Source organism: Plasmopara halstedii (genome assembly GCF_900000015.1).
Source record: "Plasmopara halstedii genome assembly, contig: Scaffold_525, whole genome shotgun sequence".
NCBI classification, from domain to species: domain Eukaryota; phylum Oomycota; class Peronosporomycetes; order Peronosporales; family Peronosporaceae; genus Plasmopara; species Plasmopara halstedii.
The window spans coordinates 1,437,897-1,464,644 of NW_020187445.1; the positions used below are offsets into that span (position 1 = coordinate 1,437,897).

General features: G+C 44.8%; 10 protein-coding genes across 10 annotated transcripts; 7 read left to right on the forward strand and 3 right to left on the reverse strand.

Annotated features, from left to right (window-relative positions):
- Positions 1-1,964: 1,964 nt before the first annotated feature.
- On the forward strand, positions 1,965-6,974 carry PHALS_10912 (kinesin-like protein kif15; the record flags this gene model as incomplete). Its single annotated transcript, XM_024726418.1, has 1 exon — positions 1,965-6,974. One exon carries the CDS (start codon positions 1,965-1,967, stop codon positions 6,972-6,974), a length of 5,010 nt encoding a protein of 1,669 aa, XP_024577097.1.
- A 105-nt stretch (positions 6,975-7,079) lies between these two features.
- Positions 7,080-8,044, forward strand: PHALS_10913 (acyl--binding domain-containing protein 6-like; the record flags this gene model as incomplete). The annotated part of the gene is made up of 4 exons (XM_024726419.1): positions 7,080-7,165; positions 7,226-7,631; positions 7,690-7,788; positions 7,850-8,044. The coding sequence occupies 4 exons, from the start codon at positions 7,080-7,082 to the stop codon at positions 8,042-8,044; spliced, it is 786 nt and encodes a 261-aa protein (XP_024577098.1).
- Positions 8,045-8,148: 104 nt separating this feature from the next.
- On the reverse strand, positions 8,149-8,520 carry PHALS_10914 (nuclear transcription factor y subunit beta; the record flags this gene model as incomplete). The annotated part of the gene is made up of 1 exon (XM_024726420.1): positions 8,149-8,520. The coding sequence occupies one exon, from the start codon at positions 8,518-8,520 to the stop codon at positions 8,149-8,151; it is 372 nt and encodes a 123-aa protein (XP_024577099.1).
- A 158-nt stretch (positions 8,521-8,678) lies between these two features.
- Positions 8,679-10,321, reverse strand: PHALS_10915 (glycine cleavage system h protein; the record flags this gene model as incomplete). The annotated part of the gene is made up of 5 exons (XM_024726421.1): positions 8,679-9,271; positions 9,665-9,722; positions 9,789-9,857; positions 9,919-10,003; positions 10,071-10,321. 5 exons carry the CDS (start codon positions 10,319-10,321, stop codon positions 8,679-8,681), a joined length of 1,056 nt encoding a protein of 351 aa, XP_024577100.1.
- Positions 10,322-10,425: 104 nt separating this feature from the next.
- Positions 10,426-12,326, forward strand: PHALS_10916 (trna pseudouridine(38-40) synthase; the record flags this gene model as incomplete). Its single annotated transcript, XM_024726422.1, has 4 exons — positions 10,426-10,785; positions 10,854-11,541; positions 11,612-12,123; positions 12,201-12,326. The coding sequence occupies 4 exons, from the start codon at positions 10,426-10,428 to the stop codon at positions 12,324-12,326; spliced, it is 1,686 nt and encodes a 561-aa protein (XP_024577101.1).
- Positions 12,327-14,308: 1,982 nt separating this feature from the next.
- On the forward strand, positions 14,309-14,869 carry PHALS_10917 (uncharacterized protein; the record flags this gene model as incomplete). Its single annotated transcript, XM_024726423.1, has 1 exon — positions 14,309-14,869. One exon carries the CDS (start codon positions 14,309-14,311, stop codon positions 14,867-14,869), a length of 561 nt encoding a protein of 186 aa, XP_024577102.1.
- Positions 14,870-15,904: 1,035 nt separating this feature from the next.
- PHALS_10918 (FOG: Transposon-encoded proteins with TYA, reverse transcriptase, integrase domains in various combinations) lies at positions 15,905-16,417 on the forward strand (the record flags this gene model as incomplete). Its single annotated transcript, XM_024726424.1, has 1 exon — positions 15,905-16,417. One exon carries the CDS (start codon positions 15,905-15,907, stop codon positions 16,415-16,417), a length of 513 nt encoding a protein of 170 aa, XP_024577103.1.
- Positions 16,418-18,478: 2,061 nt separating this feature from the next.
- On the reverse strand, positions 18,479-18,879 carry PHALS_10919 (uncharacterized protein; the record flags this gene model as incomplete). The annotated part of the gene is made up of 2 exons (XM_024726426.1): positions 18,479-18,713; positions 18,848-18,879. 2 exons carry the CDS (start codon positions 18,877-18,879, stop codon positions 18,479-18,481), a joined length of 267 nt encoding a protein of 88 aa, XP_024577104.1.
- Positions 18,880-24,063: 5,184 nt separating this feature from the next.
- PHALS_10920 (methylase of polypeptide chain release factor) lies at positions 24,064-25,162 on the forward strand (the record flags this gene model as incomplete). Its single annotated transcript, XM_024726427.1, has 2 exons — positions 24,064-24,447; positions 24,509-25,162. The coding sequence occupies 2 exons, from the start codon at positions 24,064-24,066 to the stop codon at positions 25,160-25,162; spliced, it is 1,038 nt and encodes a 345-aa protein (XP_024577105.1).
- Positions 25,163-25,339: 177 nt separating this feature from the next.
- PHALS_10921 (uncharacterized protein) lies at positions 25,340-26,725 on the forward strand (the record flags this gene model as incomplete). Its single annotated transcript, XM_024726428.1, has 6 exons — positions 25,340-25,915; positions 25,988-26,103; positions 26,165-26,282; positions 26,334-26,477; positions 26,535-26,609; positions 26,666-26,725. The coding sequence occupies 6 exons, from the start codon at positions 25,340-25,342 to the stop codon at positions 26,723-26,725; spliced, it is 1,089 nt and encodes a 362-aa protein (XP_024577106.1).
- Between the last annotated feature and the right edge of the window lie 23 nt (positions 26,726-26,748).

Consider the following 26,748-nt stretch of genomic DNA (forward strand, 5'->3'; position numbering starts at 1 on the left):
CCGAAGTTTGTCTTGTAATCATCTTCTCAGCAGGTTTCTTATTGTTCTTCTTATTCCCAGCCTTGTTTGACTTGGACTTCTTTATCACTTCGATTACCTTGTCTCCTGATGGGTGCTGGTCATCCATTGCTCCTCCATCGTCCTGATTTTGGAGCACATTCTGTGCTCTCGCTTGTAACTCAGCATTTTGGGCTTCCGTGAACGTCTCTATGGACTTCAAGTGAGTGGTAATAATTACCTTATTTGAGTCATGTAGGTAAACTATGTACCCTTTAATTTCTTCTGAAATCCCCAGGATGGTACCTGACTCTGAGCGCTTATTAAGAGTTGATCTTGCTTTCCCTGGGTCTCTAAACACTGGACTGGGTGGGGAGGAATCGTCCGTCATTGACGGTGGCATCATGGACGCATTTGATGCCGACATCTTCTTCTCTAGGGGGTCTAGCGGAGCATTTCCGAAAACGACACTAGGCGCGCGCTTAATGCTTCGGGTCCTTGTGAAGCAAGGTGTTGCACGCCCTTAGGGCCAAGCAGGCATATCAGCTTATTATGTCCGTCTGCATGCCCTGGGGTAAATGGCAGAATTGCTCCATCCTCACAAAGGATAAGTCGTAATGACTCAGGCGTACACTGACTACGAGTGCTACCAAGTGCAGCGGGGCTGCCGTAGCTTTTAGCCTAGAGGTGGCTAAGCTTAGGTCACCGACCTTACGTTCCATACCAGAACCAATACGACTGTAGGGAATCGCAATCCGCTACCTCCTAAAGTACCCAAAACCCCAACTAAGACAAATACATAGTTGTATTTATTTGCTTAATTTGCGACAGAGCCGCCTATATCTAACACCTTAGGTTTTCCTAATTAAAGAGTAAAACCTAATTAATATGCATTACTACTGGCAGTCCCACCACGTAGTGGCTTCTTGTTACAGTGAAGCCACACCATTGCGTGATTACACCGACTTGTGTAATCCACACCTTTGTACGATCATAGCATCTTGTGTGACCCACCTCTGTATACCAGGGTACGTGCAACCCCGTTACAATATGGATGACAAACCTCAGAGAGTGAATTCGAGTTCTGTACTACATCACCCTCGGACGCAATCCATGGTGCTCGGAGAGGGTCGATGCGCTGCCACAACTGAGAGAGCTTACGGGAGAATGCTGCAAGAGAGCAGACCTCCGTCAGCACTGCTTGATGAGCAAGGGCGTACAACATTCACATGGAACGCTGTTTTGGACCGGCGGATAAACCGGGGCTGTAAACAGTACCTGGTGAAGTGGAATGATTACTCTCAGTTTGGAAACTCAACTGTGTTACTCAGCTCGTGCATAGGGCGAGGAAAAAACTGCTACCTCATCCGTCTTAAGGCTTCGCAAGCCAGCTTCGATTATATATATATATATTCTGCTGTTCTGAAGCTTCTATCGTCTTTCGACAAAGGATCGATTACACCGCAAGGCCGGTTGCCTTTCACCGATGGGAACTCGCTTTGATGAACGACCCTACCTCTCTATTGACGAAAATAGAAGCCGAGGATGCTTCAGGTCATTGGTGACTACTACACCAGGCCAATCTGGCCGAAGTGAAATATCAGTGGCACTTTCACCGGATATTAGGACTGAAGGTAGATCCCTCAAAAGGGGTTGGTTTCCTCTAATGCTGTTGCTCTAAGCTTAGAGTTACTTTTGAGGACTGATGACCTACGGGTTGAGAATGCGCTGGTGGAGAGACTTCATCGCGCTCGTTTCGCACTGTAGAGCGGTTGTGTACTTACCCTTACATATCTGGTATAATTGTATCAATTACAAGAGAATACAATTGTACGACATTCACATCTCACTTGGTGAGCAAAGACATATTATGCCATTTTTGCATTGATAATTAATTTGATCAGCAAATATCCAAATTCCATTCACGTTTAAAATTTCAAATTTTATGACAAAAAACGGAAGACATTATGGACACCTCGGACGAGAACGTCTCGGACTCGAACGTTTCGGACACGAACGTCAAGGTCTTTTGCCGCGTACGTCCACCCAGTGAACGTGAGCGTGGTAATGAATCTGCATCTCATTTAAGCAGCTCAGCAACTTTATTAGCACGCGTAAATACAACTTCATCCGTAAAAAAGTGCGTGACTGTTCCTGCATCGGATAATACGCAGCAGACAATTTATTTGCAAAGTAAACACTGTCTATCTAAGACTTTTACATTCGACCGCGTGTTTGATGAAGATGCGAGTCAAAATGACGTTTTTGAAGTCGTTGGAGCACCCATAACTCGGGCTTGTCTCAAGGGCTATAATGGAACTATCTTTGCGTACGGCCAGACAGGATCTGGTAAGACGTTTACTATGCAGGGCCCAGATGATGTGATTGATACAGAGGCACAGAATTTCACACCGGAGCAACTGGCTTTACGCGGTCTCGTCCCACGAGTCTTTGACTATCTCTTTGACAATGTTGTAGCTGCTGACAGCCGTAAGAATGTGCAGCACACCTTTGCTTGCTCATTTCTCGAGATCTATAATGAACGGGTGTACGATTTACTAGATCAACGTAGTACAAAAGACACTGCCGGGTTGCAACTACGGGAAAGTGGTCGAAAAGGTGTTCACGTGGAAGGGTTGATTGAAAGCGTAATTACAAATTCAAGAAAAGCTGCTGAACTCATGAAAATTGGAGCACAAAACCGTAGGGTGGGACAAACATCGATGAATCGAGAAAGCAGTCGATCTCACAGTGTCTTCATCCTGCAATTGCAGTCAAAAGAAATTTCTGCAGCAGGTATAAAGACCCGTACATCGCGGTTTAACTTAGTGGACTTAGCAGGCTCTGAGCGACAACGGAGCACAGATGCAGCGGGTGAGCGGCTAAAGGAAGCGGGAAATATCAACAAATCGCTTTCAGCACTTGGAAATGTCATTTTGGGCTTGTCAGAGTTATCAGTAGGCAAACATCGCCATGTACATTATCGCGACTCCAAGCTCACATTCCTGCTTAAAGATTCATTGGGTGGCAATTCGAAAACGTTTATGGTAGCGACTATATCGCCGGCTGAAGAATCTGCCTTTGAGACGCTATCAACTCTAAAATTTGCACAACGAGCCAAAATGATTCAAAATAGTGCTAGAGTTAATGAAGACGCGGTCGGAAGTACTTTGTTTCTACAAGAAGAAGTTCAGCGATTACGTCGGAAATTACAGCAAGCGCACACTGAAATTGCGCGGTATCTTCCTGGTTCAAAATTACTTATGCAAGACACAATGTCTTCGGAGAACATGCCAAGCCACGACCCGCCATGGCAACGAGACACAAGTTATCCTGCTATTGATTTGCGCTTTCGTGAGCTGGAAGAAGCTTTTGCTTTGTCTGCAGAGACGAATGAGAGACTACAGCGTTCGTGCGAGTATTTGCGGCTTCAAAATGACAATGTTCAAGCGCTATGTGTGGAGCTAAAGCAGAACGTTGCCCACTTAAGATTAATGCTTCGATTGCAAGGAAATGATAGATCAGGCGTAAGGGACTATACACCGTCGGCTGATGCCATTGAGTGGAGGATAAAGTACGAAGAGGTGGAAGAACGCGTCGTTGAGCTTGAGGAAAAATTAAAGTGCATTGATAATCAAGACACTGCCATCACTGCAAAGACGATGAGTGAGGTGGAAAATCTTAATATGATGCTGTTAGGTCTATCGCGCCAATTAGCGGCTGTATTGCGGGACAAGCACGATTTGCAAGACCGTCTACTAGAGAATCAGTCGAAACAGGAATCAAGTATGGAGGGTCCTTCTTCGCTGGACAGAATGGACTCAGATTTTTCGGCACGTTTGGAGGAAGCGCTAAAGCAACAGGCAAACGAGTTTCAGGCGAAGCTGGATTCAGTCTCTGCTTTTAATGCCTGTTTGGAAGAGAAAGCTGCAGAAACATCTCTCGAGTTGCACCAGATCAAGCGGCGTGAGGCTTCTTGGTCTGTACAGCAACTTGCTTTTGAAAAACAAGCTGCTGATTTTCGTTCCGCGATGCTAGAGGCTGAAAAAGCACAACTTTCGAGTATAAGCAGGTTGCTTCAGGAGGAAAGCGAGAAAGAAGAGTTGAAGCTGCAGCTAGAGCGAGCACGAGAGGGCATCAGCCTTGAATATGAAGTTGCGTTGGCTGATGCTTCCACAGCCAACAAGAACCTTGAAGACAAGTTAAAATTGTTACAGCAGCAAGTCGCTTCGATGGATGCTGAGATTTATGAACGTAAAGAGCAAGCTCACGAGGCCATGCTCGCGCTTGATAATATCAAGACAGAAATGGAAATTCTTGAAGCAGCTAACAAAAGTTATGAGCTGCAACTTAGCGAAACTCAAAGCGAAGTTGAAAAGTCGTCGCACGTGGCAGCTCGTTTGCGTACTGAAGTATTTGATCGTGAGAAGTTGATTGAGGAGCTGAGAAGATCTGAAGCAGTCATCACTAAAAAGTCGAGAATTTTGGAGAAGGACCTGGCCGAATCTACCACAATTGTCCGACAGTTGCAGGAAAGTGCTGCTACTACTACGCAAAAGCACTCAGAGGCAATTGAGAAAATAAGGTGCCAAGCAAAAGAGCACGAGAAGACATTAATTGAGGACTTTGAGATGCAACTTAGTAAAAAGGACGAACAGGTGATGCAACTTCACTCTGCGCAAAATGACCTTCGAGCTAAAACAGAAGAATCTACACGTCGTAACAGCATAATTATGAAGGAAATGGAGGAGACACTTTCATTGTTACAGCGTCAGCTAGAAGACCAACAACAGAATTCGAAATTGGCGCTTGAAGATGTCGAGCAGAAATTGTCAAGCGCTCTAAGTGATATCTCCACTCTTGCGAAAGAGAAGGAAAAGATTGAACTCGAATACGCGGCAGCAGTGCAACAAATTGATCATTTTCAGCATAGTTTGATAAGTCTTGAAAATGAAAAGCAGGGAATGGCGAGCCAGATCGAATCTTCAGTGGAGCATACGGAGCAGCTTATTGCTCAAAAGAGTAGACTGGAAAATCAAAATGCTGAGCTTGTCAAAACGTGCAATCAGCAGCAAATTGAGCTGTCGAAACTAGAAGATTCTACAACGAAATTGAGTAAGGATGTTCAGGAACTGCGGCAACAGATCACATCACGATCGAAAGAGGCTGCAGAGCTTCGAGATGATCTGGCATCAGCACGGAATGATCTATGTCAAGCCTCAGTCACGAAAGCTGAGCAAACCACTAAACTCTCTAATAGCACAGCAAAGATTGAGGAACTTAAGCAAGAACTTGCTGTCAAGATTAAAGACATGGACAGTGTGACTATCAAGCTCGAGAAGGCAGTAAGTGACTTTCAAGACGCTGAAAGTACAATTTTGCGCCAGCAGAAGCAGCTTGAGATGTATCAAGGTATCCAGTCTGCGTTGCGCGACGAGCTAAAAAAGCTGGAATTTGAGCGTCTAGAGCTGACCGAATCTTTGAAATCGGAACAGGAATTGAAACAGGATGTAGAGGAAAATTTTGCTAACGCCAAAGAAACTTGGTTTGTGGAGAAAAATCAGCTTACCAAGCAGTTTCAGAGCGCGATATCTGCTCTTGAAGAGCGCATCAACGAGTTGACCTCCAGTCAAGCGCCTCTTTTAGCTCGAATCCACGAATTAGAGCAAGAAAACGATACTGTGAGAACTTTAGTCGTAAAAAAGGATGAACACGAACAAACTCTGTTGCATCGTCTCGCTGACAAGGAGGCTGAGATTAGAGCGCTGGACCTGAAAAGCGCAGACTCAATAATTACACAAAAACAAACGATTGAGGATCTAAAAAGTAGCGTGCATGACCTAGAGCACCAGCGGGCAGAGCTGAAGAAGTCAATTACACTTAAGGAAAAGGAGATCGTGAGCACATTGGCGACTATAGCTCAGCGTGACAATTTGGTTGCGTCATTGAAAGAGCAAGCGCTTGACGTCGAAGCTGTGCGAGATCGAGTGATTCACGACTTCAAAGTAGAACTGGAGGCGTCAAATGGACGCGTGCAGGCACTCGAACAACATATAGCCGAGAAGACGGCAGTGTTTGAAAAGACGGAAAAAATGTTGGTGGCAGAAAATGATGCACTGAAAAAACATCTTGAAGGAACTAAAAAGAGTCTGGCACACCAGAACAAGCAGTCTGGAGACAAAGACGCAGCGCTTGAACTTGCCAATAAATCCATCATCGAATTAAAAGACCAACTAGCAGGCAGTAGTAGTGCAAAGGTACAAGAATTGCAAGCTGCACTGGAAGAGATGAATGCAAAATATCAATCAGCGGTTGCCGAAAACGTGAAGTTTAAAGAGCAGGAAAATGAGCTACAACGTCGTCGTAGTGAACTGGACATAGCAGAGGAGCGCAATCAGTCCATTCAAAAGGCACTGGAGACTCAACAGGCAGTCGTCGAGAATATGTTGAAAGAAGCGAAGACGAAGGTAGCGTCTCAGGATGTGATTGGACAGGTGAAACGCAAGTTTTTGACAGAAAAGGTCAAGCTGCAGCGAGAAATTCAAACCCTGACGAAAAAATTGGAGACTTTGTCGAAAGAAAACGAGAAGTTAGTTGGCCACCACAACAGTCGCCAAAAGATCCAACACCATGTCAAAGTTAAGGAGGAAAACAACCGTCTCTTGGAACAAGTACGGCAGCTATCGGACGAAAAATTTAAGCTACAACGGTCTCTTGAAAATGCCCGTGTGTTGCTTAAAGAAAAAGAAAACGCTGGAATTGAAATGAGAAGAATTACGTCGCCTGTGTCACCTGCCTTAAGCAATTTGTCCAACAAATCGCAAAATTTAACTTCTTCTGTCAAGTCTCCACAACTTGCTCGTGCCACGCTTAATAAAATAGTAAAACTAGATCGAGGAAAACCTACTAGTCGGTCGGCATCGCCTAGACCGAGTAAGAAACGGCGAACACCAACAGGACCAGAGTGGCAACGATAACCTCGAAACAAATGCCGCACCATCCCAACATGCGTAACGACTGCAGAAGTGAAGCACTGAGTAATTTATCCATATATGATTTATTTATTGAGTATTTAGTTGGCAATGACTTCGCAAATTGATGTGGCCGTGGCAATGAATACTGAGACTGCGGGAGACTCGTTGATGGTGTCGTCAGGTGCTGCGAATAAGTGAGTGGAGATTGTGACGCCTATGGATATAACTAACCACGAGATGCACTTTAATCACAGACAAGCTCAAGAGATTGACAGTGAAGATCAAACTGTTTTACAGCCAGCAGCGGATGACGTGGACTTTGTTCGGCAGGAACGTTGCTCGCTACAAACAGCGAAGCATAATGCAACCAATGCTTTGCAAGCTACAGTTGCAAATGCTGATCAGTCAATGGAGAGAATTGCACACGTAAATCTTGATGGTGACTGCTCAAGTGTCAAGAGAGAAAGCCCAAAGAGTGTTAACAACGAAGAACAAGTGATGGAAGAGGAGGAGGATGCCAAAAAACGGGCGGGCTTCCAAACTACTCCGAGCAAGTCCAAACAGAGCGAAGAGTTTTTTCGAGCTGTGTATCGTGCTGACAAGTACAAGATTCGAGAAATGCTTGAAGATAATGTCGTTGATGTCAACGTTGCGGATCAGGTGTGGTGATGATCGTATTGTTTGTGTTTTTTCGCCTTCCTCTCAGTTCTCTCTGTAGCATGGCTGGAGTGGTCTGCACTGGGCGGCATCTCAAAATCACGGCGAAATGCTAAATTATCTTTTACAAAAAGGTGCTGAAGTTAACGGTGTCGACGAGGTAAATAAACATACGTACGATCAAACCAATTTGACTTCTCACCATAGATTTATTTATCCAGATCAATGGTTGGACTGCTCTTCACGTGGCCATTGTGCGCGAAGCTGTCTCCTGCGTCAATATTCTTTTATCCTCTGGTGCTGACCCTAGTATTCGGGACAAGTACAACGATACCGTCATTGAGTGTCTGCAAGCTGCTAGTAAGAAGAACAAGCGCAAGATGTTGCAACTCTTGCATGAAGCTCGCAGCAAATAACACTAATAACATCCTTTTATATCTCGTTTTTCGTGTATTTACTACCACATGCGTCTTTTGTATCGCTACATGCCAGTTAACAATCCTTCTGTCCTCTGCATCATCTACGAGGAAGCACCAAAAGACCCGACGTTGTCTTTCTTGTCATTCTTCTCCACCTTGACCGATTCGCGGTATTTTTGAAGATAAAGCTTAAGTGGCTCTACATACGAGTCAAAGCCTAAAGTACTCATAGCCCAGATAATATCGTCGCCATTAATAGTCTTGCGCTTTTCTTGTTGGCATTTGTCACTCGCTTCGCTTGTAATAAACGAAATAAATTCGCTCACACACTCTTGTACCGTCTCTTTGCCGTCTTTGGCAATCTTGGCTGTCGAAGGTAGCGAAACTTTCATGATACGAGAGATGTTTGCAGTTGGAAGGAAACGGTCCTGTTCACGGATCTCGTCATCGTTATGGTCGTCTTTGCTTGCCATTGTCGACTTCTTTTTTTTTAGATTTAAATGTTCGATTTCGTCCCGTATTAATTAAAAGGAATTGAAGAGATAAGTATACTAGACGTTTTGCATAATATTATAAAAACAATTGTCTGAAGGGATAAGACATAAAAATGAGCTTTCACCTCACATCTATTCTAAACCTCGTCGTCCACGTCTTCTTCATTAATGTCGTCGGTCTTAAAAAACGTATAAGACAGTGTGATATTATGCACGCCATTCATAAACGGATCGTCACATATTTCAGGGTCAATAAAGAAAAACACGGGCATATCAATTTCTTCGTTTGGCTTCAGTCGCTGTTCCTCAAAACAAAAGCATTGAATCTTATTGAAGTACACACCAGACGATGGTGGATATACGTTGTATGTGGCAACGCCAGTAATTGCCTTATCTGACTTGTTCTTGGCCGTATAAAAAGCAAGTGCCGTCTCACCTGGCACTAGCAGAATATCACGTTGTTGTGGCCGAAATACCCACGGCATATTGGCACTTACACCACCATCAAAGGTTACACGAATGGGTTTGGCGTCTTCTCGAGGTGTTAACTTGCTAGCCGTAAAATCCTCGGCACGTTGCGTAGTACCACCAAATCCTGTCATTTGACAGAATATTTTGTACAATGGAACGGCAGCGTACGAGATGCCAACCCAGGCAATGGCTGTGCCAGCCAGGTATATGACGGCTCGTCGGTTGCGCTTTTTGATAGAATCACGACGTGCCTGCTCCGCTGCATGCCTGGATATACAGCGCAGTCCATTTATACTGGTAGGACGCAGAAAAAATGGTGAAGTTGATGACAAGAGACACGCGCCCTGTCGTATGACGCGGAATTGCTTTGAACGCATTAATCAGACCACAAAATTCCTTATGAAATTGTGCAATGAATTTCTGAAACTTTCGGAAAATAAACAAGCATAAATTTTATAGGTTGTACGCCGAAAGATAAGAGTTAAATGCCGGACAGGATAATGTGAGAAATGGCTATAAATTTCCCTCGAATCAATACTGTGGGTAACGCTGAGTCCCCAGAAGTAAGTTTGAATTTTCTTTAGGTTGATAGGTGCGTCTCTAGGTTAGAGCTACCGACTAGTGTCTCGACTTTAATGTTCCTCATTCTCACAAAGTTCTTTGTACGCAGCCTCGTCCAAGAGATCGTCCAGGTCCTTCACGTCATCGAGCTGCAGTAGATTAAACAATTTAGTTCAGCAATCATTTATTTATCATAACGCAGACATGCAGCTCACCTCGAGCTTGATGAACCAGCCGCCCGTCATAGCTTCGTCATTTACAAGATTTGGGCTCTCAGCCAGATCCTACAGCAGTCAGCAGTTAGCACTAATTCAATATCAAACTCTTAACACAACATCCTCGTACCTCATTTACAGCCGTAACGGTGCCCGAAGCAGGTGCGTAGACATCGCTAGCAGCCTTTACGGACTCCACAGCACCAAATGCATCGCTAAACACTCAGAAAAATAGTCCATACTGAGATTAAAATCAAAGACCATAACATCGTTTGTATGTACCCCTTAGCAAGCTTGTCTCCAACAGCCGGTAAATCCACATAAACAACATCACCGAGCGAGTTCTGGGCAAAATCGGTGATTCCGATAGTGCCTTCCTTTCCGTTAAGAGTTACGTACTCATGCTGAGGCGTGTACTTGGTCGAAAAGAAGGCATAACCCACAGAACGTTGTGCTCTTGCTTTCCAAGCTGTGGAAGTGGTTGACTTCAGAGCACGTGCACAAAATGTCTGCGAGATTCCGCGGAGAGCCATGATGAAAAAGCGTTGGTGACAATTTCGGTGTGGTGAATGAATCTTTGAAATTGTAATGAGCATACAAAAGCTTAGATAAAGTCAAAAATCAAAGTAACTGGTCAATGTTAACGCGCTACGGTTTACATCCAACGGCGCGTGCAGCATTACGCAGCCACTTTTATCGCAGTTTTAGTGTTTTGCCAGATACGAGCAATAATGTTGCAGGACATAGCGTAGGTCAACACAATGATGATAAGTCTACTAAGTTGGTGAAACGTAAAGTGGCCATTGTAGGCGGCTTCATGGGCAAAGGTTTTCATGGGCTACAACTTAATGACAATGTATACACCATCGAAGACGAGATCCGACGCGCCATTTTACAAGCTGGTGCTATGCGCGATTCAAATTTTGAACATTTGAGCAAGATTGACTGGGCACGGAGCAGCCGTACAGACAAAGGTGTGCACGCAGGATGTATTGTGGTGCGTAGTAGATTGATACTTTAGGCAGAAGAATCCAATATTGAGATTCTTTGCCTGAACAACTGCAGTTTTCAGGAAAGCTGCTTATTGATGAAGAAAACAGAGTTGACCCGGTCTCAGGTCGTGTTCACTGTCTTAAAGAAGCATTAAATGCCTCACTACCAGATAATATCCGCGTCTTCTCTTGCACCAGAGTGAATAAACGCTTTTCTGCGCGTAAGAATTGCGTGTTACGTGAGTATGAATACTTTATGCCACTCTCGTTTGTCAAAGGTAGTATTATCAAAGCTACCAATGGTGACTTTGACCCAGATCAAGCTGTCACTGAGTTCTGTCATGCTCTGCGACGGTATGAAGGAGTGCACGATTTTCACAACTTTACCCGCTCCCGGTCGTACTTTTACAAAATTCAAGCAAAGAAAACTCAGAACGAACGATTACTGAATGAGATCAAATCACTGGATGATGTCATGGATGACGATACTGAGAGTGAAAACTCAGCTGTGGAAGGCAATTCAGAGGAGATAAATCAACTGTCAGATATTGAAGGATACACCCGCAAGCAACTGTTTCGTCATCGTCGCTCCATTTACTCATGCACAGGCAGTGTTGTATCAAATTTTGATAGCGAGCCATACTTGCGAGTTCGCATTGTTGGTCAAGCTTTTTTGCTGAATCAAATTCGATGCATGATCGGTGCCGCTCTTGCTGTCGCAACAAAAGGGATGTCCTGGAGCGAGTTCGATGCTGCTTTATGTAAGTATTTTCGTTGCTTCCAACATATAGAATTTTTTTTCTAACTATGTGGGCTTGAATGCGTCTTCAGTGACAAATCGCATCGTGCGCGTGCCAATCGCTCCAGCTGAGGGTCTTGTTCTTTTAAGTAGCTCTTTTGGAGGTAGGCTCCACACTGTATCGTTGTACAACGACTCAAATACACCTCTTGCAAAAGAGCGCATTGGTGTGATGCATCGAGTTCTTTTGGATCACAACGAAGACGAAGAAATGAAGAACTTTCGAGAAGAAGTGATTTACAAGCAGGTCGCGCAAAGCTGGAATATGGAGATGGACCGTTGGCGCACTTACCTTGAGCGCTGCTACGAGGCAAATGAACATTTGAATGAAGACGAACTATGTCAGTTGTTGCACGAGCAAGATCAATCCAAGCTCGCGCATAAACACAAGAATAAGACTTTTCTTGAGTACAATCGCGTTAAACTTACCGAAATCGGGCGTCAGGGCGCGTTGCTACCAAAACAGTTCACTACGAAGCTGTGCATTCGGTACAACGTGGCACCAGGCATTTTCACGACGGATCTGCGCCGCGCTATCGCACATGTGAGTTGCGCTACGACAGATGTAGCTCTTTGAGAAATGCACTAATGGAGAATTTGTGCTATTTGTACCTGTTACAGCATTTAAAAGCCGGTAAAATCCCACACGACGCCGATGAAGAGCAGATAATGGCCTATATCGACAGTTGCGGTCCCAAAACGCTTGCCAAGGAGGGTCGCTATGTGCGTCTAAATATTCAAACGTGACAAATGTTTGAAAGGCTGTGCTTTGTGGCTCTTTATCTCGTCTTCAGGACAGATGAAGAGAAAACTATTTGGCATCAAGAAGATATGAATCTGATCAGGACGCATATGTCCTTTACCATTTTGAAGAAATCAAGGTGCGTTGTTCGGTTGACGCCGTAATAGAAACAATTTACCAGATAGTCGTCATATACATAAAGTGAATGGAAACCTTTTGAATTCATAAAATTAATCATATATGATTAAACAAAATTGTAAGAAGTACATGTGAGAGTTGCAGATTGTCCGTACGTACACAATACCATTCTTAACAATATGTACAAAATGTATGAAGCGAAGTGTCTGTGGTAAGCGTTCAACGCATACCACCTTGAGCAACTTATTCTTGCTTCGATATGCTCAAAGTGCCCTACAAATGAAAGGAATGTAGACGACACATGCTTTGGTTGCTGTATAGTGTTAAAGATCGGCTTAAAGCATACGTTGCGCGACCGAATTCCCGGACCAAGGGACGATATTTATGATTTTGCCCGCCATGACGCAATAGGATTGCGCCAAATGACGCCATAGGAAAGGCTTAGAGGTAGCATAGAGTATCGAACTAAGGACCTGAATATTTTCATTTCCGAATTGCCTTTTACTCTTCATTTCGTCTTCTCAACAAGTGATGAGTCCAAATGACTCAGACGACGCGCCAAGCACACCGAATCCAGTCAGCTTCGACGCCGGCCACGAAAAAGTCGCAGCGTCTCCAGCAGCTGTTGAGAACACGCCGACCGCTCAGCAAATGAGCGACGACGTCAACGCAGGAATTCTCGCCACCGTTCTCGACCTTCATGCAAGGATGATCCAGATGGAGGCCTCGCAAGTGAAGCGAGACGAGGACGAGCGTATGCCTGGGGCGATTGAGTCTGGAAGTTCCACTCTGTCCTTGGCAACGGTCGAGGGGGGTATTCCGATGCACATCGACTTGCTAGGCCATTCGCCCGTGCGTTAGGGGGAGGACAAGCCGCGCATACGCGCAACGTGCAAATGGGGCAGGAAGACATCCTGCAAGGTCGAAGTGGGATGCTCCGCGCGGCAAAGTGCCGCAGCAGACGCGGTTCCATTCGCCACAGTATGCAGCGGCACAGGACTACGCACGACGAATGGAGCCGGTCGCATGGCAAGCGATGCGTGTACCGGATAAGCGTTAGCGCAGGCTCACGACCCGCAAGTTCGACGGGACTGAGCTATACCGAGGCCTGGGCTCCGGGTTTCTGAACTGGGGTCGGACATTCATGCGCCAAATCCAGTATGCGCAAGCAGCGTGTGGCTTTGACTGGTCATAAGACCGAATGCTCGGTCACTACTTGAGTGAGACGGCCGAGCGGTGCTATAACAAGCAGAAAGAGACTTGGTGGCGCCAGCTCCCGACGCTGGACCATGTTATGGAGCGACTTCACCAAACGTTCAAGAGGACGATCACTGCGTCACAATCAATGAGACTGTATACGGCGAAGAAAGACGCCAAGAGGACCTGGCCCAAACACGACCTGTACTTGGTGGCAGTAAGAGATGCGTGCTGACGCATAAGTACTCGGCAACATCGTCCACTATGCGTCGAGTGAGCTGCGCAGGGTACTAATGGCAAAGTACGATGCCAGGCGCCTCGACTTCCTCGTTCAAGGTGAAGAGCTCGCGCAGTCGCACAGTCTGTCGAAATTGATACGAGAGATACTACTTCGTTTGGGAAAGACGTCGTTGCAAATATCATTCAGAGCAGACCACGCGTCAAGACACGAGCGTGCTTTGGATGCGGCAAGGTTGGGCACATTTCGGCTGCTGCCCCGACGAGAAGAAGAAAATAAGGTTGATAGTGCCAAGGGTGGCTGGAGGAGAAACGGCAAGAAGAAGAAGGCAGTTGTAAACTACACCTTGTGTACGGAAGCACTATTGGAAGATGCTCGCATTGCGAAAATCACTGCTTAGTAGCTGTTGACAAAATGCCTCAGCTGACGCTGGTTGGTAGCGTACTGCTTCGGGTAATGGCGCTCGGCAAGCCTAGCATCGTTCGCCTAACGGACGTCTACTACGCACCAATGCTAGCTCGCAACATATTTTCGTACGGCAAGCTAGAACTCAAAGGATACGGACTCGACTATACAAACGATCGGCGAGCAATCAGACCGCTCAGCACCGGTGACGTCGTCTTTGATGTGGCAATGCAAAGCAACGTGCTTGTTGTAGAAGTGCAAGCCAAACACGAAAGCATCAGCAAGGCTGGCTCCATCGTGGCATCGATCATTAAGGTGATGGAGCGCGGAGAAGACGTGCAGCGTGCAACAGTCATGCATTCTCATCAGCGCTTGGGATCCCTTTCGTACAACACAATCAAGAGGATGGCGCTCGAGCCCGGCTCTGGAATTCAGCTCACGGGTTGTCGACGCATGGTGTGCGTCATGCGCGCCAAGAGTAAGCAAACCAAGAACGCGCAGTCAAACAAATTAACACGGGCGCGCACTTCCCGATCGATCGCATCAGATGTTGATTTGCTAGGATATTAAGGGACTGATGACACCAAAAGACCGACGTGAAAATCGGTACCTCGTTAACTTTGTCGAACATAAGAGCAATTACTGCCGCGTATTCCTGGCACGCACCAAGGACCACGCGGCAAAAAGGTTCAAGGGGTTCTTGGTGTTCTTTGAGAATCGTTTTGACTATCGCGTTCATTACTACGCGGAGATAGGGGTGGTGAATATCGGAACATCGATTTGTTATGCAAGCCAGTAGGCATGTCACGGCAGGTGAGCGAAGCAAGGAATTAAGCATCAAATTGCAAGGCAGGACGCATGCACCAGATGAATCTAAACATAGCACGCTATATTTTTTGCAAGCAAGCTCCCGCTGAGATTCTGGAGAGATGCGGTGGAGTACTCGGCCTACATACTGAATCGCAATCCCACGAGCTCAAATGTCAGCCAAGCATCCTGCTAACAAGCCAAGTACCCGACCTTCGTGACATAGTTACTTTCGGCTCAGTGTGCACAGTATATCGTAACCCGAAGAAGAACTCTTTTGCTTATAGGGCAAGAATATCAAGGCAACCCTCGACAAGCAAAGCGAACAAATACGCTATGAAGCAGGAGCTGAGGAGGAAACACCGTCGGTTAACAAGGTCGTATCGAAAGCAAAAGGAAAGACTGATCAGCAATCGTGGGTACGTGCGACACATGCGACACCTGCCACACGAGGGGCTGCCAACCGAGCGGCACAAGGCTCTCAACAAGTGACAAGTGATGTTGCACCTGTAATGCAACTTTACGAGGCTGATTTTAAAGATAAACGCTGAGGCAGTGCGCAATTTGAAAGCTGAAGTCTGAAGAAAGGCAATGCTCGAGGATTTCCTAGCTCTCGAATAAAACGGCGTCTGGAATGAGATCAAGCGACCAGCCAACGCAAACATGCTGCACAGTAAGTAGGTATTCAAGACCAAAACGGATGCGAATGGCGCGGTAAAGCGTCTGAGATCTCGTCTAGTTGCGTGCGGGAATAAGCAAGCTTTCGGAATAGACTTTGCGCTCACGTTTGCTGCTGTCATGGATACGTCGACAGTAAAGGTTACTCCAGGATTTGCAGCGACGTGGCCGGCAAAGCATGGTGATATTCCAAACGCCTACGTCAAAGCTGACAAGGAAAATGACCTTGAGATCCTGCTTCATGTGTCAAGTGGTATGGACATCAATGATGAGCTACAAAAGAAACTTGGTGCGACCAACGCAAACAAAGTAGCGCTCGATCTTAAGAAGAGCCTGTATGGACTGAAGCAGGCGGGACGATTATGGAATCAACTACTACACGCAAGTCTCTCAGACGCTGGTTTCACGCAGTGTATTAGTGACATATGCCTGTACTTCAAGCGCAACGAAAAAGACTTGACAGCGGCTGGCGTATACGTCAACATTTCTCTTGTTACAGCAACAGGAGCTGCAGCGGTTGAGCGGGGTTTCATTTCAATTGCTTTGCTTTCGAATAAAAATCTCGGATCAGTGTCGAAGTTTCTCGGTACAAGAGTGATGGCACGCGACGTGCACACATATGCTCCCGATTAGAGGAGGCCGTTGTCGATCTGTTGCGTGAACACGGTATGGCATAAAAACACCTACGCGGACACCTAATGTTGCCGACTGCTACGACGAAGTCACAGCAGACAGTGTACTGCTGCAGAAAAATGCCGGCTTCGTTGGTCGGTCGTCTGCTATGGATCGCACGATGCACGTGGCCAGACATTGCATTTGCGGCTCACAAAGCCACACAACAGACACATGCGCCCCGTGTACGAGATTGGAAACTGTCAAAGAATGATTCCGCGCTACCTCAGTGGAAGAAAAGTGATGCGGCTTGAAATGCGCGGTAATGCCGTTTGCGACGGATCAACGATGCTTGAGTCTTAGAGTGATGCCGATTTGCTACCGACAAGGGAGACAGAACGCTGCTTACTGGTGATATCGTTCTAATAAATGGAATGTCTGCGAACTGGACAGCCAAGAAACAGGGTAGTGTCTCTTTCTCGACTATGGAAGCCGAATTTTTCGCAGCATCTGAGGCGACACGCGAGCTCCTCGGTATTCAAGAGGTACTTAAAGAGGTGGGACTCGCGTCGGCTCAGCCTATGGTGATGCATGTGGATAACCAGACCGCGATTCGTCAGATCGAAGAAGAGACTTCGTTCATAAACGCTAGACATATTGACGTGCGTTTCAACTTTTTTCAAGATCTGGCTCGTCGAGGCGTGGTGGTGATGCGTTACGTCCGCTCGGCCAGTGCTTGGGCTTTCATGCAAAGACGTCTATCTCGTGCCCTTTCAACTTAAACATTATGTATCACCAACAGTCGCACTGAGTGGTTGAATAGAGAGTAGACGGTTATGTTTAAATGAGGCATGCTCAATTCATGGTCATCAGGCGATGGTGTTTTCAGAAAACGTAAAGGATGTACTGCTCGCAAGGGAATTTTGGGATTTAGCTTTGTTGTTAAAACAGTGATGTAGATCGTGATCTGGTAGACGTGCATCTCAGCGCAGATTCGACTTTCAATCAAAACAGCCATTATTTATGTGCTAAGTCATAATCTGATCTAACGCATAATTTGAGCGACGTGATAGCACGCCTAATTTATCGCGACCACATCAAGCCAAACGTGATTAACTTATTTAAAATATATATACTTGGCATAAAAAAGCCAGCACCTTGCCACCTTCTGCGAGTTGTTTTGGCGGCAAAGTTGCCGTGCGTAAGGATATCGACCGCAAATGGATTAGATCCGAACGAGTGCTCCCTGCTGTAGACAAGTGTACAGATCATGGCAAGTAGCACAATAATTTATTGACACCCATCGGTATCAGATCCCATTATATGGCAAAGTTCGATCCTCACGACCGCAATGTGCGGCGTGGATCTGGAAAGGCCAGAATAGCTGCGAACACGAGGTCTGGATGCCTGCCTCATCTGCCACCTGAGCACATGTGACTATTCTTTTAAGGTAAGATTGGCGAACAGTCGTGACATGCCAGCATAGTTTGCACTATACTTGTACAAGTAGTTAATCAAGCCACCCTGGAAAGTTCTTTCAGGGTAATGGTACCAACCAGTCCACTATGGTTTTAATCTTTGCTGAACTACCAAAACATTTCAAGACGGGACCCTGACAGCACCAAAGCTGCGATTATCTACATTTGCACAGAGCGACCTAAGGCTTTAACACAGCTTGCAAGCAGTCGGCATAATGCCACTATAAGCCAAAATGAGAAGTTGGAAGTCACTGACCCCTCCAGTCACCTTTTAGCAGAGGTATACAGCAGTAGTATTTATGCGAGTCTGCACACCGTCCTTTTGGCACTGAACACCGAATGTGTTGAAGATTATCTTACTCAATTTGCGAACTAAACGTTGCCTCATCCATCTCACAGTATTGGCTGGCTTCAGTGAAGCAGGCATAATGGTTGAATTTGGTCATACAGATTTCATTTTGCGAAGTGCAAAACACATCTAAGACGTCGACGTGGGCGCTACTCCACTCCAAAGCTTACTTCGAGTAGTCCTGCTCGTCCTGAAAGCCTGTTGAAATAGCTACTGGTCAAGTCTTTAGCTTGAAGCATGGCTAGACTGCATTTCTTAGTGGAAACGAGTTGCGCTTGCGAATACAGTCTCTTTTCCCGAGTTGAAGAAGTCAGAGAGCGTAAGTGGCAACGGCACCAAGGGGAGCAAAACGTCAAACCTCGGTGGTTGTAAAGTGAAAGTATCTACCTCACTTCGCGATGTAACATATACATCCATGGTGAAGCAGACGACCAATAATCCGTTCCACACGATATGAGCCACCTTTTGCTCATTAAACATTGCCAGCAAACTACAATTTTAATTATCAGAAATTTCGGTTATGATAGCACGTCAACGCTTTTCAAGTGTCTCAGAATGTAGCTAATACTGATTTGGGTCACATTTTTGCATGCGCTCTTTCAGCTACACCGTGGCATAAAGCACACTCCAGCGGTGTAGACTCGCGCCACAGCCATTAAGCATTAGGTAGTATGGAGTATCTGGGATTTTATTCCACCTTTGACGGAGCGCTTTGCATTCTATTGACTCAAAAAGTTTGGCGCGGTACGACCCTTACAAGCCCCACAAAAAACTTTATTCTTCGAGGTTTGATTGCTTCTTCACCAATTACAAGTTTTTGTGTCCTGTCTACCACATTCTACAATAGCGTTCGGCCATAGCTTCGCGCATTTCACGCATGACACTCAATCTCGTCGAAGATATATCTAAATTTTTGCTGCGAGATATTGCCGGGCTGTACTCTGTAAGTCAAATCGTATCGACAAATCCCTCGCCAAGACTGTAGCCACTTTGTGGTGGTGTCAAACACATGGTCTGATTTTGAATATGTGGCTCCTGTAGATGCACGACCTACGTTATTCGATGCAACATATACGTGAGAGCAATCCGCCCCAGCACCCCTGCTACCTTGCGCCTGAACTTTGCAAGGAATACTTCACGAGATTTACTTGTTAAATGGCACCATCTTGCCATTCTCTGCGTGATGTTTGGTAATGATAGTTCAAAGACGCAGATCACGGATGCACCAGATCTCATTTATAATTTTTTTTGACAGAGTAAACTTTACGGCAGGTAGCTCCTTCTCATCGTCATCAATGCTAACGAGATTCTAACGCAATGATCCATTTATGTACACACCCTATCGTATAGGATAAACGACATGAAACGGTTACGGCTATCAAGTAGGATAGTATCTTAGCCTTAAAGATCGTCTTTTCTACCGCATTTCAGTACTATTAGATATCCATTTGCAATGAAGCTGGAAAGGGTCTACAGCTTATTGACATAATTTGCGCTTAGTATTTGCCGAGCAGAGCTAATCCCTTAATTTCTTGGAATAGCAACACTGGCCAAACAACGATAACCATGATCTGCGCAGGACCTCCCGTAAATAATGTTTCTTAGTACTCAATTGGGAGAGAAGCTGGTCGGTGCAAAACTCACACGCGTATATGCTGGAAATATCTCGTTTAGGCGCATGTACTCGAGTATTGCTCGCAAATATCTGATGTGGATTTCCGCATCAGATTCCTGTTCTCGACAAACAGGTGGACAAAATATCGCCAAAATAAGTTCACGGTGCAGTTAACTAGCTGCGTTGCTAGACAATTGAGTGTCGTTGGTGGTTTCGGCAGTCCTTGATGCAAAGATATTTTGAAATAATTTTAAAATCGCCACAATGAGAGTAATTTGACTGGTGGCTGATTAATTTATCAGCTAGGTCGTAAATATCTAGAAAGGACCATCCCACAATGCTGTCCTACTGCTCGTTCAGTTAAGGAATTTGTGATCAAGATTGACCTATGGCTTTTTATAACGTAAAGAATTCATGTACAATATGTTGGTTACTGTCAGTTTTTACACAAAAATCACCCCCGAATGCCAAAGTTGCTCTTTTCAAATTTGATTTGCTTTGTACGACAGTACATTTATGACGTTGCACTGCTCTCTAGTTCAAAATTGACGTGTGACGTAATAATTTGTGCGATAAACTAAAGGATATTTACAGCGCACGCCTCGGTCCGGGATTGTTAGCTGTGGTGGATCTCTTGTCACCACGTCTTGATACTATATCAACAAAAAGCTGCGTAGGATTGTGGGGGTAGTCGTTTATCGCCTCACAATCGGTGTTTAGCAAGCATTCGTAACGACGGACGAATGATGCGTTCAATTTCTACGAAGTAACCATAAGATATCTTACAGTCTTACACCAAATTCTCAAGATTAAGTTTTCAGCTCAAACTGAAATTCTGTCTGAGCAAACTATGCTCCCTACGTATACTTGAAATTTTCAATCGCGACTGAAGAACATCTATCGCGAAAAAACGTTTTAAGCTTCACTGCTTTGCACAGCTTAAAAAGTTTTTTGGCGATAGATGTTATTCAGTCGCGATTGAAAATACCAGTGGTTCGTCACACTGTAGTTGTAATGGCTTGACGCATCAAGGAAGAGTTGTCTTGATTCTATTATTCGCGATATTAATTGACCTATTTACCGGCTCAAACAGAGACGTCCGTAATACTATGACGCTTTAACTCGTCTATCGGGGATCAAGCTCTGGCGACCAAGACACATACTCACTCGTATCCGTCCTGCCAACATACATCTGGGATTCTCAGCTAATAATCGTCTTAATGGAAACACGCAGTGGAGATCAGGAAAATGATCGCTACTAAAATAAAGCTGATCGTTGCCTCAGCCTTTTAAGCTTCGCTGTATGCGCTTAGCAGCACCGTTGCGATTTTTCCGGACAATCCCATGTCTTGCATATGAGCTTAGAGCAACTTCATCCTGGCGCTCAAGTGTTTCGCTTTATACGAAAGACTAAAGCATGACTTATTCGAAGAGGTTTAGGAGCACTAGATTTTTACGACACTTAATCAATATATGGCTTCATGGCGTCTCTGCCACGTCGTACCCTAGAATAAGATCAAATGCTAAATTTTGGAGCTCATAAACACATCAAACGCGCTTGAGCGACAAGAAAGCGATTTCAGACGTGAAACGATCAGGACCAATTCGACTTGGAGATGAGAAGAACAACTTGAATTCCAAAAGGCAAGTTGAATGGGAATAGGTTCATTATTCCTAGAGCAACAAAAAACACCCCAAGAGCTATGGATTTCAGGTTTATTTAATTTATGCAATCAAGGCTGTACTGAGGTTGAACCTCCTCTCTAACTTATAAAACATCTTGAGTGGGCGTAGCTTGAACTTAGAAAGGCTTGAATTTGAAATTCTATTGAAAGATTCCAGCAGAAGTGACTGGTTTGCACCATTCACTTAAAAGAGACTAAGACACGTCGGTTTTGTCACCCAGGTAGCACACAGAATGTCATTGACTTTTGGAAAATGTCACATATGCATGTGAGGAAGCCATAAAGTATTCCCCAGGACGCACACAGAAGATGCATCTATGGATTTTCATGTAATGACCAACTGTAGACCCATATATCAGCAGGTTAAGGACCACTCTCTTCCTCATTCCGGTAGTATGATAACCCTTTGACGCGAATAAGAAGTCTCCAGCTTTCTCTCTCTAACCATACCAAAGGTGGGCTTTTTATTCGGTGCAATATCCACCGCGCCTCACTAGATACAGCGTGTACAATGAAATATTTTTTTGCGAAGTGCACCTGCACGACGATACTTCATGTAATGGTAACGTCAACAATTTCAAAAGAAAGCTTTGCTGCCAAACCGGCAATGAGCTTTTTCAGGTCCTAGTTATTGTCCAATAATGTATATATGCCTCCCTTGGCTGGTAGGCAAGAATTCTGACCGAACACGATACGCCTGGTTAGGTGGTAACGGGAAATTTGCGACACCGTCGCGCTGTATATCAATCGTGATCATGGCCGAATGTTAAGCCCCTGATTTCATTTGTCCAGAGGGGATGAATTTATACTTTATAGGGTCGTAAGGAAATGAGGTCCCACTGTGTAAGGCGATTGATCTCCGCAAATGCTGGCTTAAGTCGCTTTTTGTGTTGTGTCACCAGCGCAATTTAGCTAACGAAACCCAGGTGAGCGATCGCCGCTTTGGACTCCTTTTAAACGACAGAGGTTCATCAAGAGTTACTTGTAAAGTCGAGGACAGATATGTACGAAACTTACGTTCATTTTCAGATAAATCTGGTCTTATTAGGACTCGGTCGGTGAATTGATGACAAAAGCTACCTATCACAGCGGGGTTGCGGTCTCGCCTTTAACTCTACGAATCAACGGTAGCTAACGTGCATGAATTGGACTAATTCGCCTAACCTGGAGCCTCGAAGTAGCAAGTAATTAGTTTTGCTTTCCAGAATAAAATCTACATCTTTGACTAATACTATATGTGGCTGTTTGCAAGCAACACGAAAATCTACGTAGTTTATAGCGCGAGAGCTAGCAGGCCACGGACCCCTCTTTCCAAATTTCCATCCTTTCTTTTGTATCAGTGCAAATTATGATACTTCATCAAAGTATTAGGGAGCCCGAAGGATAGCAGTGACAAAATTGTATGGTGTACATACACCATTATATCCCCTTCAAAAGAAGCGCCTCATTCAGACTTTATATTAAAGAAACACTTGTCATTATTCGCAAGCAAAATCGGTGGTAAGTGATTTTGAGTGTTGCGGTCGCTGCGAATCCGTCAAACAATAGGCATTAATTCAAGTAATTTTGTCATACGCATATCTACATTACACCTGCGACGCGTACTTACAGAAGCCTTGATTAATTCTCATGGGAGCTTAAAGTTTAATTTTGTTTTGTCCAGAGACGACTAAACGTACTAAAGCAGTTGCATCTCATCACCACTGATTCATAACAGCTTGATCATTGTCTATTTCCGCAATACGATTCCTTTGCTCACCGCTTGCCGTACGAGTTGGCTCGACGCCCATGTTGATACCGCAACACGTTCGTCAACACGAACACTTGCCAATTTTTTGGCGTACCTCTTTGCGGATCCCCCGCTCCATACCGCATTTGTAACGGGGTTACACGTACCCTGGTATGAAGGGTTCGGTCACACAAGATGGTGTGACCGTACTGAGGTGTGGAATACACAAGTCGGTGTAATCACACGATGGTATGGCTACACCGTAACAAGAAGCCACTACGTGGCGGAACTGCCTGTAATTATGCATTTTTACTATTCAATTAGGAAGACCTGAGGTTTGAGGTATAGGCGGCTCTGCCGCAAATAAATCAGAAAGATACAATTTCAATTTTAAGCGGATGAGTGTATTTTCCTGATTTTTTGAGGTAGTGGATTGCGATCCGCTACACTCGTACTGCTTCTGGTATAGAACGTAAGGTCGGTGACCTTAGCTTAGCTTCCTTTAAGCAAAGAGCTACGGCAGCCCCGCTGCAGCATTTGATTTTGATATAGACCGACCTATTCCCTTCCTTCAACTTTTGGCCACTGCTGCAATATAACGCTTCCAGATAGTACTCACATTGTGGGATCACGATCAACTTGGAGACCGATCTAGGTGGGCTGTTCTCCGTCTCAAGAACCTATCAATATTGATATCCTTCGGTCTTGAATTTGGCATGTGTGGTATCAAGATTAGAGATATGGGCCTTGTTTTTTTCAAGAAATTAATGTTGATTTGTGGTCCAATGTAAGGACCGACAAATCAGTTGGAATGTTTTATCACCATCGACATTTTTCAACTAAAGTTGTCGCTTCACGACGTCTGAATCACCACGGGCAAAGTCTTCTCGAAGCTGTTCAAAAAGTCCGAGCACGTCTATGCTCCGTGCCCACAGCCCACAGCGATGCCAAAGCATTGGTGGCCAACGCTGTGCAACCTCCACTCGCATCTAGCAACGACGTCTACTTTGAGGATGAGCGTAAGTTGACTAGGCTTGAGGCTGCAGAACTTGACCGCTGTGTGGAGCGTCGATTAAAAGGGGAACCACTTGCTTATATAACTGGACGGAAGTGGTTTTGGTCGTTAGAGTTCAATGTTTCAAAGGATACCCTTATCCCTCGAAGTGACAGTGAAGTTCTGATCGAGACGTTAGTTGTAAGTAACTTGTTCTTTTACAATATTGCTCGTTGCTGAAAGTCATTTTTTTATTATCTAGGAAGAGATCAATCCAGAAACGCCGTTGAAAATTTTGGATATCGGCACGGGGTCAGGATGTTTATTGCTGTCCGCTTTGTCCGAGTTTCCTCATGCTACTGGAGTGGGTATCGATGTATGCCCGAGAGCTCTAGCTGTGGCAAAACAAAATGCTATTTCAACTGATCTCGCCACAAGAGCAACATTTTTATTGCGCGATTTGAGTGCGTTGCCTGGTCTTAGTAGTAGTGAGGACAAGACGCTGTGCCATCGTTTTGATGTGATTCTGTGTAATCCACCGTATATTCCAAGGCAGGAAACTGACCTGGTAGAACCTGAGGTGTTGAACTATGAACCACACCTTGCTCTTTTTGCAGATGGCGGATCCAATCTCGATGACAGTGAAGTGGACCCCGAAGGACTACGTATGTATAGAATAGTATACGAAAGTGTTGACAATCTTTTTCGATCCGATGCTAAAATGAATCGAGATGCAGCGTTAGCTCGAAGCTCAGATAAGCTTTTAATTCTGGAAGTTGGGTCTGAAAAGCAAGCTCAAGCAGTGCGAAGATTATTTTCAACCAAAGATCCAAGAAAGGGCCTCCACCTGCACTTCAAGCGGTTTTTATTTGATGCATGTGGTAAATATCGAGGCATTCTCTTTCTGGCACAATAGATTCGTTTTCTTACAGCATTCAAAGCACATAAGATTTGCTGGGCATGTTTGGAGCAAGTCATGTTGAGTATACATCACTTTTTAATGTAACGTAAAGTCGAGGACTTGAATAAGTAGATGTCATGTCATACTATTTCAATTGGTAATTCTGATCACTCCAAGTGACTAGTCGCCAGAATGAACGAAAATCTCGCTGCTCGACAGGAAAAATTGCATCGACAGAATCAGGAGCTAAATCAAGAGGTTGAAGCCATCGAGCAGCGCCGACAGCAATTGTCTAATGACATTAAACCTACATCTTCCTCAACTATTCTACGTGGTACTCGGACTGCATCTCAATCGCAACCACTCCACTATAAAGTAAACTCGAAACGTAATGACGAAGATCCAAACAAATCTAAATTACTTCTGGAGATTAATTTAACTGAATCGATCGATTCTTTAAGCACACAGGGAGAGAAAGAAGCATGCCCTCAGCTTGTTAAAAACGACAAAAAAGAGATAAGCTCGAGGAAAAAATCAGCGGAATCTAAACGGAAGAACAAACAAAATCAAAGCGAAGCTTTAGCGAAAGACGCGTTACACAATCATCAAAATAACGCTGTTGACGGCAATACTTTTAACGATGTAGACTCAATCCGAGACAGTAATCCAAAAGGTCTGAGCCTTGAAGCAACGGTGCGATATCAAAAAGCACGTCTGCGTGTCTTGCAAGATGAAAAAGACGAAGCTCTTGCTCAAATCGAGCGATTGGTTAGTAACTTAATTTGCTGATTTAGGTTCAGCCTAAGTTTGATGTCTTGAGTTGAATTTGTATATTCGAAGCAAGCGACACATGCTGCACTAAAAGGCGAATTGGACACGCTAAAGACAGAGAACTCGGCCCTATTAAAAAAGAATCAGCAGATTCAGCAGCTAGTTGAGAAGCAGCGCGAGCTTTCGTACGTTTCTTGACAATTTGATTATCATAGTTAGTTCTTGTATTGAATATAAGCTGCATAGAGTGGCACAGGAGGAGAAACAACGAATCCTTGAAAATCAGCTGGCATCGGCTCAAGAGAATATTGAAAAGACTTTACGTGCAGAAAAAATCGCGACGCAACAATTTCGCTCAAAAGATGTACGACGCCTGTACAATATGCCGACAAAAAGCTGGCTGACACGTGTGTAGGTTCGTCTGGATCGAGCACTTGAGGAAATTGAAAAGTTGAAGGTACAATTGCAGAATGAGAAGATGAATCATACCGAGCAAATGGTTACCAAGGAAGAGTTTGATCAGGTTGTGCACGATAACAAAAAGCTTGACAAGCAGAAGGTAAGATCATACACATTTGATCGCTTCTCTGGGCCATTATTAAACAAAATTTATCAGGGAGAGCTTTTAATCGCTTTTAAGAAGCAAATGAAGCTGATTGATTTGCTCAAACGCCAACGAGTTCACATGGAGGCAAGTTTCTACAGTGACATGTATCTCATTAGATCTTCACACTCTATTTTTGATAGGCAGCCAAAATGCTCTCATTCACAGAAGCCGAATTCAGCAAGACATTAGAGCTCGGCTAACTCAGACTTTGTTTTAACATATG